At 38.7% G+C, this 13,790-nt stretch overlaps 1 protein-coding gene across 1 annotated transcript in view; it reads right to left on the bottom strand.

The window, feature by feature from the left end:
* Nucleotides 1-2,504: 2,504 nt before the first annotated feature.
* Nucleotides 2,505-13,790, bottom strand: part of LOC118256522 (cytochrome P450 2K4-like) — an 11,354-nt gene continuing 68 nt past the window's right edge. Inside the window, exons 1-9 of the mRNA XM_035563597.1 lie at nt 13,411-13,790; nt 11,518-11,680; nt 10,289-10,438; nt 9,885-10,045; nt 7,303-7,476; nt 6,647-6,788; nt 5,589-5,773; nt 5,240-5,381; nt 2,505-3,518 (exon numbers count right to left, since the gene is read on the bottom strand). The exon at nt 13,411-13,790 is cut by the window's right edge and continues 68 nt beyond it. Of these exons, the coding sequence (XP_035419490.1) occupies nt 3,331-3,518; nt 5,240-5,381; nt 5,589-5,773; nt 6,647-6,788; nt 7,303-7,476; nt 9,885-10,045; nt 10,289-10,438; nt 11,518-11,680; nt 13,411-13,602 (1,497 nt within the window). The 5' untranslated portion in view covers nt 13,603-13,790 and the 3' untranslated portion in view covers nt 2,505-3,330. The remainder of the gene's footprint in view (nt 3,519-5,239; nt 5,382-5,588; nt 5,774-6,646; nt 6,789-7,302; nt 7,477-9,884; nt 10,046-10,288; nt 10,439-11,517; nt 11,681-13,410) is intronic.

Below are 13,790 nucleotides of genomic sequence, written 5' to 3'. Positions count from 1 at the left end.
TGAAATTCTACTGGAAGTAGATTTTTCTTCTCTGTCTACTCCTAGAAGTATTGCCAATTGAAGGAATAGCAGGTGGAGCCACCTGTTATGTGAAGAGACAATGTCTTTCCTTCCACAAAAGAAAAAGTAACATACTGAGCCTGCAGACACAGCACTGGGGCAGGCTGTGGCCACGGTCTAGACATTTTGATGTCCTTACCAGAAATTCTCACAGAGACATACATGATCTTCTGCTTTTCCGTAAGCCCTTCTTTTTTTTTGGTCAGCCTTTGTATGTTAATCCCCAAGTGATGTGTATTCTTTATAACTGCGGTGATCACTTTTAATTGCCAAAAATATTTTTGAGAGAAATCAGAAATTATATGGTGGTATAATAAAAGAGTATCTATAGTAAAGAGAACGAACTGTGTAGTATTTGAAGTTTTCCTTTTATTGCACTTTCAGGTGGTGTTCAGTTTAATACATATTGTTCTGACCCTGGCTTAAGTTTAGGGAGCACCACCACGAATGTTCATTGTCTGCACAGTGGGACAGTAGGAAGAAAAAAAAGATTGCACAAGCCATATCTCGGAGGGTCCCTTCTGATCTGTGATGAGCAGGTTTCCAATGGTGTATAACGACTTAGGTTTGGGGAACATTCTTTCTGCAGTGTCTGTTCCAAAACCTTTTTATTTTTCATTGTCAATAGAAGAGAGAGGAGAAGCAATAAGCACACAGATAGTTGTGTTTCCCTCACGTTTGGTGAGGGAAAGATCCCCTACACACCCTGTAGTGATCATTCAACAAACAATGATGTTCTTTGCACCAGCACTTTGCCAAAGTGCCCTGTCATTGCTGGGTGGCAGCTTAAGGACATTGGGCCTGAACCAGAAGTGCTTCTCAACTCCCAGACTGCCTCCTGGGAGAGAGCAGAAAGAGAGGCTTGAAGAGGTATTGACCTGGGGTTGTGTTGCCTCTCCGTCAGTTTTTACTTCCTTTCACTGCCACCAGGAGGTGGGAGCCCTCTGCCAGCTGGAATTTGCAAACCGAGTTTATGCAATATTTAATAGAAAGTCAGAGGGTGCATTACAAAAGCAACAGATATTTGCTATGGTTGCATGCTTTATTTACTGAGGTTATCCAGTTACGGAATATTCAGGAATAACCTTTACGGCCGTCTGGACTTGGGTCAACTTGGATTACGGTTTTTCCTTAGAAGTCATCTGCCATAAGAAATAAACGACTCGGATTTCTTTGCATATGGTAGTCTGTGGCAGACCTATAGGATACATCTATGTTTGTGAAATAAATTTGCGGGACTGTTTAATTTACTCTTAGCATTTTAAACCTTCCATCATTGTAGGAAGGTCAAGAGAAAACAGCAGGAAAGAGAGAGTGAGTAAATTAAAGAAGAAATTTCCACTTTACAGATGCAAGTGTCACATGCTGGAGGGAGAGTTTCTGTTTCTTCTCAGGGTGAGACACAGCCAGAGAGCCCATGTGTCAGAAAGCAGTGAACCCAAACTGTCGAAGGTGATTGGGCAGACCAACAGAGTAAGTACTGTCATGATTATAACTGTGGGTCTTTTTGGTGAACATTGCACGGGAATGAATACCCTGATTTGAGTACAACTGAATTCCCCCTTACTCTGAAGTGTGTTGGTCTTGCCTGGAAGAATGACAGCCTTTGCAACAGTTTTCATCCTGATGATCTTGCAAACACCAACCTACTGTACCATAATTCATGAACAGTCTGGCATTGCCATCTTTCAGATGTCATCCACCTTCAGAACTAGAAAAGACCTAGAAGTGGAGATTTAGCTTCTCCACGTCTGGTGCTAACTCCTGGCAAAAAGCCTTCAGCATACTCAAATAAATAGTCAAACGATGGCCATCGTACATCTCAGAGATGATGTAGTCCATTAAGTCAGTTTAATAAACATTAAACTAGTCGGCTTTGATGATATATTAGGATGCAATGGGCTAAATGTTGCTTTAAGGAAAACAGGTGTGTGTTGGTGAACTGGAAGAAGGCTGATCTAGGGCTACAGCTGCCAGCAGATGGTGTGACACAGCTGTGAGATGACAGCTGTGAGATGAAGACAGTTGAGATGAACCGAGCACTTCATGCTGCAGTTTGGGTGTTTAGCACTTCTTCTAACAAGCTCCAACTCACTCATTTGCTGGTACTAATATGTCACAGCGAGATCATTATGGGCACTAAGGGGCCCTATTGAGGTTTCAAGTGAGATGTATGTGTTGGACAAGCAAATCAGAATGTACCTTTTAGGGGTTAATAGTAAGGCTTTCGGCATGCATGTGATCGTCATGGGTTGGCCTTGCAGTGAAACAAGAAGGCAGTTTGGTGCCCTGGGAGTGTATAAAAAACCTGAATTATGGAGTCTAGGTTGGGCACGCTCAGTCAGTGCTTAGTAGTGTAATGAACAGGGGCCTGGTTTACTCATGTAAAAAAAAAAAAATCATAATTTCACCTCCAATCTCCAAAATGAAAAGAAATAGTGTTTAAACTGAGGTGTGGGTTTATTTTATTTATTTATTTATTTATTTTCAGAAATGTTAGAGATAGAAAAAGAAAATTAGTCTTGGAAGTCCATCTTTGAAGATAAATACATGCAAAAGCCTCAGCTAACAGGTTTACGGAGGTCACATCTATCTGTATCTACAAAGGTGGTTAGATAAAATTGGTTGTTACATACATAAAAAAGTGCATTCTCAGGAAAACACAATGCAATTGTATCACCTTCCACTTCTTCATGCACTGTGATCATGCCTTCAATTATCACTTTCTTTCTATGCTTTCAGAATCTTTATAAGATAACTGTGAGATTTCTTGTTACATTGGATTTCTTATATTACAGAAGTAAATGTGTTTTATTTAAAGGCTAATATGAGAAAAAAATGCAAACATCTGGTTTGTTTGGAGTACTTTGATGAAATGAGAAAACGAAATGTGCTCACTGACTATTAATACGTGTTCTGTAGAGATTTCCTTTTTCAAACCTTGCCTTCAGTGGAACCTGCCCCATATTTTCACACGTTAGTTAACATTTACAATTCAGGGGCAGAGAAAGAAAGAGTCTCTATTATTTAGCCCAGTTTAGGTCATCTATTAGGTTGATCCCTGACTCATCAATTAAGCGTGGGCTTCTGGTCCACGGGAAATGCCCTCCCTCAGTAAATAAAAAATAAAACACCACCACTTTGGTTTGGAGGTACTAAAGACTTCTATTAAGATGTAATGTTGTGAATGATTTTGGCCAAAGGATTAAGAAGGCAGAAATCATGAAAATGTCATATATTTTTTAAATCAAATTTATACTGATTTGAGCTCTATGAACGTGCTACAGCACAGATTTTATAGGGCTTGGGGATAACATTAAATGAAATAGCAGGGTTGAGGTCCAGGTCTGAGGTGGAAACTCCTGGGGGAGGGTGGAAGGTGAACCTCTGTAGGAGGCTGGTGAAGAAGAGGAAGAGCTCCATTTTGGCAAGAGTCTCACCAGCACAGATCCTCCGCCCTGGAATGAAATGCAGAATGGACCGTAAGAGAGTCAGTGTGACATGCTTCTTCCATGGCTGGAAGAAATAAAAACCTCTGAGCAGCTTTTATTCTGAGAAAGAACAGTGACTTGAAATGTCATGTTCCCAGTATAAATAAAGAAAAAAGCAGCACTCAAAAGTGCACAGGAGCCTGAGAGAGAGGATACTTAGTCTTCACAGGTATGATTATAAAGCCAACTAATTTTTTTTTTTCCTAAAAGTGGGCTGGTTATATGTTTGTATTGTATATGTTTGTATTTTGGGATAAATATATGCAAATGCAATCTGAATTTCTTAATTCCAGTTTTCAACAATATATATATATATTTTTTTTTTCTTCTCTACTTGGGATTGGTTCAGTTTTTGGTTCCCAGGCCAACTTTGGCTGTTTTTGTCTTGACTTTGGCTAGCGTAGCCTAGTCACAGGCATTTTTTTTTTTTTTTTTAATTTTTAATTTTTTATTCTTATTACACTTTATCAAAAAAGGCCTTGGAAACTCACATATATTGGCTAGGGTGGGACTGAGCAGGGAGGTGGTGGAGATATTCTATGGAGCCCCTAATATAAGCCTTTCTCCAAAACTGCCATGAATATATTTTTTTCTCAATCCTGGACAAATTCATAAGTTTATAAACTTCCTTAATCAAAGCGTGATAATTCAAGGCCAGAACTAACAAAGGCCTGAAATGAAATTTGATTTTAACTCTCTTCCTTGACTGAAAGTGGAAAACAACGTGCTAAGGCATAGCTGTGCTATGAACTGAGCTTTCCAGGGAATGCCCAGAGCTGATGCTCCCTGGATGTGATTTCAGCTGGGAGATTTAGACTTAAATCTGAAAAATAAGGCTTGTGAATTGGCAATATCATAAATTATTTTATGAAAAAATGGATTTTACTATATGTTGTATGTTGAGTATGACGAGAAAAAAACATATTCAAATGTCACACACAGCTAAAAATACACAAATAAGGTCCATAAAAAGTGCAGAGTATTGTGTGTATGTTGGCCAGGGACTGATGTATAGGAAATTAACTGAACAATGAAAGAACCTGAAGAACAGGAGAGATGCCTTGGAAGGTGGACTGAGATGATCTTTAAGGTCCTTTCCAACGCAAACTGTTCTGTGATTCTGTGCAGTCATTGTGAGGGTAGGAATCTCTCATGCTTTGGAAAATGATACAGATGTGTAAGCTTAGGTGAACATCACTCTCTGTGGGAAACTCAAAGGCAACCTCTTTACATTCATTGATATTAAAGAGAACTTGGGTATTTATATAATGCAACCCCTCTCTTTTGGTACAGGATATGAAGATTTGTTTGGCTGACACTGCTGAGGACTTTTGGAATAGGACTTTTAAAAAGGGCCAGAAAACAGATGCCCAGGTCATAGAGCAGAAATGTCGTACCTAAACTATCATGGAATTTTCTGAAAGCCTCCCTCACATTTAAAAAGACACTACAAATTCTATTTTATAATCATTGAATACAGAGAAACTGATGACAACCAGAGGCTGAAGGAATTAGTAGACATTTGTGATTACTCTCTATTATGAGAAATGCATCCTGAGAAATGAGTTGTGAAATGGTCCCATGAGAAAGGCAGTGTGGGGAGGCCAGGCTTCAATAATGAAGAACCACTAGTATGAATTGCCTAAGACTGGTACTTGCAACAGTAGTAAATGGAAAACAGAAGGTACCTGCTGAAAATGGCATAAAAGCGTCTTTCTTCACAAACTTTCCCTTGGAGTCAAGAAAGTGTTCAGGATAGAACATCTCTGGTTTCTCCCATTGGGATTTATCTTGCAGGACAGAGATCAGCAAGGGGATGATGTAGGTTCCCTGCAAAACAAGACAGTGGAGTTATTCTGTGCAAAAATAGTGTGTTGGCAGTAATGACAATAAGATTTTAATGTGAAGAAATCAGCCTGGACAAAGCTATTATTCTGGCTTCCATTGTGTAACTTCACAAAAGAGTTCATATATATCACATTAACCATGTTTGAGATTGGAGAAATGCTAAAAGAAACAGTCCTGTAAGCATCTCACCTTGGGAATGAAATAGTCTTTGAGAATGACATCTGTAGTAGTCTCATGAGGCAAATCCAATGGCAGGATACTAGCAAATCGCTGAACTTCATGGATAACAGCATCTGTATATGGCATTTGAGTTCGATGCTCAATTCGTGGAGGGTTTGACCCTATCACTTGCTCTATCTCTTCTTGAACCTTTCCTGATGAGGGAATACAGTATAAGAAACAGACAAGGACTCTTTCATCCCTGAGACATACTGGGCTTCACTGATGTAAAAGTATAAAATACCTCAACTGAAAACCATAAATTCTGTCAGTCTTTTTTTTTTTTTTTTTTTCTTTTAGAAATAACAGGAGGTGGACAGATTTACAGTGTCTGATTATTTCTTTGCCACTAAGAAACCTGGATTTGGTTAATTTAAGTGGATAATTTAAGAGTGCTCCCAATCCAGAGAAGGTTAAAAAAAAAAAAAAGAGAGAGAGAGAGAGAAGAAGAAAACCATATTTCCTTGACTTGCTACATTTTAACCATATTTTGGTGAATGTTTTCCAGGATTCCCTTTGATTTCCCTGTGAGTAGGGAAAGACTTTTTTTTTTTTTTTTTTTTTTTGGCCTCTCTTCTGCCTGAAATTTCTTGTTCTGTGTCAAAAGCCCTGCTAGACTCCTAACAACCCTGAAACATAAGCTGGACTGCAGATGTTAAATGAAGAACAATTCCCTGAATGTTCTCAAGCATTTAAAGACGAGGTACCATCCATTTAATGTCTGTGTAGGCATTTGGTTTGCCAACAGCGTGTTTCTGAAAGAAATCTGGAACAATTCCATTGCCCAACACAGGACACCTCTGTTTTTCCAACTGAGAACCTGGCCAATACAAAATCTGTCTATAATCTACTGATAGGCTGACCAATATGGCCCACACTGGGTCTTAACCACAGGGCATAGTGATACTTGGATAATAATTAACTGAAAGTATTGGCTTTTTAAAACTTGGTGCATTAACAGATATGTTGACCCTCAAGGGTCCTGTTCAGTTCCCGAGTGTAAAAGCATCTGTCATAAAACCACTTACTCTGAATTTCAGGGTACTTGAGCATCAGCAGAAGGCTCCAGTTTAGTGTGGAGGAAATTGTCTCAAGGCCAGCAGTGAACAAATTGCTCACCAAGCTTAGCAAGTTGTCATTATGGAAATACCCATTGGAAGTGGATTTCTCCTGGAAAGGAGTGGATGAGGTAAAAAGATGAAAACTTATAGCTTTCCATAGGAAAATGCAATATAGGTAGCTAAATATTTACTAAAAGTGAATTTTAAGAAAAAATGTGAAAGGCAAAGAGCTTTGGGCTTGCACCCAGAGAAGAGTGTTGAAAGAAGTTTTATGTTTTGTATGATCTCTGCCCTTACTGGGGCCAGCTGCGAAGAGACCTGTTTTCTGTATGAAAAGGTAACTAAGATCTATAACAGCCACAAATAAGGATCCCACTAGAGCCCAGGTTGTTATGTAATGCATTATGTTTTTAAAAGAGTCAGAAGGGCTAGGACAATACACAGAGCAGATGGAAAGATGCAGCTTTGGTAAACTGTAAAAGTAAATAGAAAGAAAGAAATTAAATAAATTTAAAAGGATTTATGTTAGGAAATATAGCTATAATTATTAGGACTCAAAGGTAATAGTAAGTGTCTTCATATAACCATAAAAGTTTGAAGAAATGAAAAGAAGATTCAGTTACCTCCTGCTGTTTAACAAGGAAAGCATCAATAAAACTTCTTAGATCGTTTTTGTCCAGAGTTTTGAGATGTTCTATAAAAGTAACTTTCACATAAGCCTGGAATTCATCTTTATTTTTGAGAAGAGTCTTGTTAGCCCTTAGGAGGAATCCAAGGTATGGGAAGATGTTGTACATCTACAGGAGTGAAAGGCATTAGATAAAATTTACCAGCCAAAGGTCTGTAAACATTTTACAGGAACAAATAAATGATATTATGCCCATTTTGCAGATACAAAAACAAATACTTAATATTTTCTTCTTTAGAACATGGCTGGATGAATTCATGGTTGAAAATCCACCAAGGAAACCTCTCAGCCCCAAGTTACTGGAAGCTGAGAGACTATTTTGCAGGAGAAGCATAGGTGTGACTTAAACATTTGCAGCTGGCCAGCAGGAGACAGTGGTGGGACAGATCTTTGGACTGATTGTGTAGCTCCTTGTATGTTCTTGACAACCTTTCCCTCCTTGCAGACCACCTCTACCATCACTTGAAAGCAGCAAGTAACAGCAAAAATTCAAAGACTACCAGTTATTTCACGTGTTTTCTTAGTCTGTGTCACCACACAGGCATATATGGATCATATTTCAAAATATGAGGAAGAAATTGGAGTAAAAAGCTGTGCTTTGCCACTGTTACAACAGTATAAATGGCGGTATGTTAAATCCTTGTAATCTGATGAATGGAAGCAGAACTGCACAGATGTATACAGTGGGATCTGTGCAGCTGATGAAATGTCTAAAAATCATGAAACTTCAAGTTTTTACAAAAAAGAACCTGTACCACATGCTAACTGAAATGTTGTCCAGCAAATGTTTATTATTATTATTATTTATTTATTTTTATTGTTTTGGCCAGGTCTTCTGCTAACATTTTTTCCTGTTTCAAAGCCCCAAAGGAGAGAAGTGAATCTGGTGTGTGGCAACATTGCATGCAGTTAGCTGAGCATATTTATTACTCATTGAGACATTTCTGTGTAGCAGAAGCATGCAAAAATATATTCTGTATTCTTCTTGTACAGGTAGACCATGAACTCTGTAGCTTCTCCCTGTCCCATGCTCTGAGAGGGTGTCCTGTGTTATCCTGTCACTATATGTGTGAAACATTTTGGGAGAATGCTAGGCTTGCTGGTCATGCACTACAAGATGTGTGTGTAGAGATAGATCTCTGCTTTCTCAGATAAGAGTATCTGGGAGAAGATCGTGTCTGCAAAAGTTATTCATGATCCATGGTCCTGACTGTCCTTTTCTGCCATGATTTTTGGAATTGGACCAAGGGAGGAGTAACAGCTCTAAAGAGCTTTTTTTTTTTTTTTTCCCCTTTCTTGTTTTTTTCTTTCTTTTTTTTTTTTTTTCCTGTTGAATAATTAACTTTGAGCTCGTGGAAATGAGTTTTTTTTGTTGTTGTTGTTGTTTTAGTTGTTGAAGGAGTTAAAAGGGTTATAGAATCATACACAATCACACAATGGTTAAGGGCCCCTCTGGTCCCCCCTGACCTTATCAGGCCCCCCCAGCAGGGTGCCCAGCCCCACGTCCCTGGGCTCGGGGAGCTCTCCAAGGAGCAGCCCCCGGCCCCTCTCGGGGCAGCCTGTGCCAGGGCTCCGGCACCCGCCCAGCCCAGCAGTGCTGCCTGAGGGGCAGGGGGAGCCACCGAGGCCCCAGGCTGGGCCCGGGGCCTCCGGGCCTTGCCCTGGGCACTGCTGAGCAGAGACTGGCTCCAGCCTCTTCGCACCTCCCTGCGGGTATCCAGAGGCATTGATAAGGTCCTCTCCCCAAGCCTTCTCTTCTCTAGGCTAAAAAGTCGCAACTGTCTTCTGTCTAGAAAAATCGTCATGGTCTATATACTGGAAGTTTAGACACCTTCCCTGATGGTGTATCATGACTGCTGCATTTACCAAGCTGGGAGACAACCCAGTGCTCCCCTTTCCCTGACAGGCAGCAGCTTACAGGATTTCATTACTTTTCTTAAAGACCATTCACTGGGCATTTCGGTCAGCATTGCTGCCAGCAAAACAAACTAACAAACAAAACCCACAAGCCTTGTTGTCTTCCCTTCTCAGGTGTTCCTTTCCTCATACCAAACTTGACTGTACCAACACAAGCATCTGAATTTCTGAACAATACATTGCGCTGGGAAAGTTATCTCACAGAAAATTAAACTCACTAATATCTCTTGCCCTCTATCTTTTTTATATTATTTTACTTTATTTATTTATTTTTTTTTATTACACCCATTTTATATTAGTACTCTGCAAACAATTCAGTCACAAGGGAGAAAATGTCTCAGAGCAAGGAAGATGGGAGAATAGTCTGGTTTTTTCAGTCCAGATTTAACACTCATCAAACTTTGAGAGATTGGGGTTTGGTTGTGGGTTTTAAGATTGCCACATTTTATCTTAATCTTTGTTTTGGCCCAGGAAGTGCTTGTAAACCAATTATCTCTCGGTATCTCAGATTTTTCTGTTTAATACAAACAATAGACTACCCATGTTACTATGTTCCCATGGCATCCAGTAGAGCAGCAACATAAAAATGTTTAACATTACCGTAACCAAAGGTTTCCCAGCAAGCCTCGTGTTTTCATTGGTCAACTGTAGAAGTCTTATAAATCTGGAATCTTTGTAGTCAAATCGTTTTCCCAGTAATATTGACACAATTATGTTAGCAACTGCTGAATTAATTATTTTACTAGCATCAAAGGGCTTTCCTACACAATGAACAAAGAAAGGCATTACATTGCGGCAAGAGACTATGTAAATTTAATACTAATTATTGCTATTTATTTATTTTTGTTATTAGTGATTATTATTCAGTATTAGAGAACCATACCAAACCAACAGAAAATTGGCTCAGCCTGAGGTGTACAACAAATGAAGAACTTGAGGTTAACGCCAAGCCTCTGGGTACTTGAACAAAACTTTAGAGATCTGAAGAATCCTCATCTACCCACCTTCTTGTGACCCAATGGTGTCTAACAGGTGCCCATACTCCTCCACAATGCGGTCCTCAATGTCCCTTTTTCCCATTCCAAAGTCTCGTAAGGTTGTGAGAGTAAATCTTCGCATCACTTTCCAGTTTTCACCATGAGCAAAAACAAGCCCTGACACAAAGAGAAGGTTTCAATGCAGTAGCAGATTTGAAATACCTGATTTGCAGATATATAATGTAGATAGTAGTAGCAGTAACTTTTAAAACAGGTTAGATTACATCTGGATGAGGAAGAAAAACAACTTTTCTTTCAGGATGTTCAGACTTCAACAATAGGTTTTATTGAAATAAAACAAAACAAAAGCTATTTAAAAGATATTAAAGATATTTAATCAAGAATAATATATATCTCTGAGAGACACTTGTCACTGAAAGAAAGAAAGGATTGGAAATTCAAGTTCAAATTTCTAGTCATCCTTTGAAAGTGGGACTGAACTACTGAACTGAGATTCTGTGTCTCTGATGATTGCAGTAAACACCCGAATAGGCACAAATGTGTTTTAAATTTAGCCAAGGTCTTAAACCCTCCTAATCAGTTTTTCAGTGGAGTTGTTACACACTAGGTAACTGACTACTTCAGTTATATTTTTCTTTGAAAGAAAAAATAATATATATATATATAAAGAAAGCTTACATGCAGTAATGTGATTAAAAGATGCAATTATGGAAATGCTTGCAGAATTATTCCTGAATTTGTCTGAGGGTCTTTGGAGAGATAAATATTAATTTCTGATGCAAAATGAGAATTGTTTGAACATGAAATTCTTATTTGGAAACTCAGCTTGGTATACAGTATTTCACTTATTAAAATAAATCCCCAGTTCTGTATGTGTTCCATTCTAATGCCACATTTAGATTTTAAGAACACCATTCACCACTTGAAATGAGAAGCAACAGTATAACACTCATGTGATTTCAGGAAAAGGAGGTTCTATGTTAAGCTTCAAACAACCGAAGCCCAGAATCATACCAGGAAAACTAGAAATGCCATTGCTCTAGATCCTGAAAGTGGGGCATTATCTGTTTTCTGCTATTGCTGTGTGAATAACTATTTGGTTATAGTTTTCCACATGCATTTCCAATGCCTTATATTGATTCTGATTCTAAGTGGTATGCCAGCCTCTGCTTTTTCTGTAGGAAATATGGTTTTTGAATAAGTCAAATTGGATAGGAAAAAGAAAACCAACTCACCGTATCCTTTGGTCAAATCTTCAAAGATTGGGATTTTAGGTCTCTCTGCAAATGCATCTGCCTGGTTTACAAGAGCTTCCTTCACTGTCTCGTACCCAGAAAGCACTACTATTTTCCTTTGTCCCATCTGAACACTGAAGACTGGACCATATTCTTTTGACAGCTGACAGAGGAAGATAACAGTGATTTACAACTTGTACAGCCTACAAACAAATTCACCACCTTTTCAGTGCTACTTATCTTCCCATCCTGCCCCTAGGTTACAAAAATGTGAAATGTTTTAGGACAGAGAAAGAGACTTAATGTAAATAATTAGAGACATTATGATGGCTAATGACTAGATAGCACAGTTAGGAGTGGAGCCCAGTGTTAACACCTGAAACTCCAAAACAATCAGGGAGCTACTGAGAGTTTCCTCTGTGCCAACAGCTCTGACTTCCCTCAGAAACGCATGTACATTCATTTTTTGACTCATTTTTTCACACTGATTTTTATGTTATTGTGTCTCTTTCATTTAGGCAGCTCCACACTCACAGACTAAACCTATTCAAACCTTTGTACACATTACTGTGTAAAAAATAACAGTGTTTCCGTGCCACGATCTAGCATCAGATAAATTCTCGCTATTAGGGTATGACTACAATTAACATGAATCTGTCTACAAAGAGGGTCTCAAAGACCGTGTTTTGTCTAAGGTGGTACCTTTTTGGCTTGAATTATTCTCACTTAATCGATGTTCTTGGTTCTCCTGACAACACTTACTTTTTGGTGTTTGCACAGAGAATCAGAAAAGAGCTATTTAGCACTGCTACGCAAAGTAGTCAACAGCTGGTAAACAAGTGCAGCAAACTATATGAAATGACACATCAGCAGTGACGTGTCTGAATTAAGGGTAGCTTCTTTGATGAAGTTGTCCCAGACTAATGTAGCTGTAGCAGAAATTGAACTTTTCAAAGGGTGTTCTCTAACAGCTTTCCACCATTTGCAGTGTTGATGCTCAGGATGAATGTTTCATTTCAATGAATTCAGATTAATTTACACACTAAGTATATGAAAATTTTAAACCTTGAGCTAAGCTCGAGTTAGAGGACAAACTTCTTCCATTATAATAGATGCATTGGAATTAAAGCAGAGACTTTTGCCAACTCAATTAAGCTGCATTGAAGAGCTACATATGATTTGCCAGATACTGCATCTGAGTGGTCTTTTGATCTGTGGTTGTGACATACATACAGACTTGTAGGTTAGATATTCCTTTTAAAATCATCAACAAGGAGATATATGGAATTTCAATGTCTAATAATAAATAAATAATTAAAAAAAAAGGAAAGAAACAGGTTCATAGAAGTCTTCTGACTCAAAATCAGGAAGGGCTACAGTAAAATAAAGAAAGCGCTAAAAGAAAAGCAAGAGATTTTTTTTCTTTGGTTTGCTTGGATCTTTTCTATATATTCTGGCAACTATAGTCCTGTATAGTTATCTTCAGGTTTTGGGGAAGAAGGGAAGAAAGGAACATGACAGGGGCTGTTAAATCAATGACGACAGGAGGCTACAATCACAACCCTAGCCATATCAATCAATTGAAGGTAGAGGGAGTTATCCAAATCACTCCTTGTCATTTTTTTCACAAAATTACCACAAAAATAAAGTGAGGACTTGATGTTAATTTGAGAGAAGTTCAAGGCTGAAACCCAAATGCACGAAGTTGCAATGAAAGGAGAAGATGTTACAATACAGAACAAATCTTACTTCATTCAGAGTTTCCTGCTCAAGTAACTGTCTCCTTTCCCTTGCTCTGGGTCATCTCTGAAGCAACATGTCAGGGAAAACTATGACATCTTGGACTGTGGGGCTACGTGTAATTATGTGACCAGTAGAAAAGATAATGGCTACCTGCAGATAAGTCCTGTAGGGTCTCTTCAAGTCAAACAAATGAAGGTTTCCAATGATAGGTAATGCTCTTGGTCCTGGGGGAAGATTCTTTCTCCAGTTGCTATTCAAGAAACTTCCGATTTTGAAAACGATCAGAAAAGTCAGGATGAACACTAAACCCACGGTAGTGCTGCTGCTCCAGTCCATCTCCATTCAGCTGAGTATTTGCTACAGAAAAGAAAAGAGAAAATGTGAGCTCTGGATCTCTGTCTTCCTGCAAAATTTTGCTGTGAGAAACACTAGTCCATAACCCTCTTTCCCAGTGGAAGGTATTTCTTGTAGTTAGTGACTGGTTTATTCTCTTCCCCTGTGCTTGTTAATGAATTGTCGGTATGGTACGG

Source organism: Cygnus atratus, chromosome 3 (assembly GCF_013377495.2).
Source record: "Cygnus atratus isolate AKBS03 ecotype Queensland, Australia chromosome 3, CAtr_DNAZoo_HiC_assembly, whole genome shotgun sequence".
In the NCBI taxonomy this organism is placed as follows: domain Eukaryota; kingdom Metazoa; phylum Chordata; class Aves; order Anseriformes; family Anatidae; genus Cygnus; species Cygnus atratus.
This window is presented reverse-complemented; position numbering and strand designations above follow the sequence as displayed.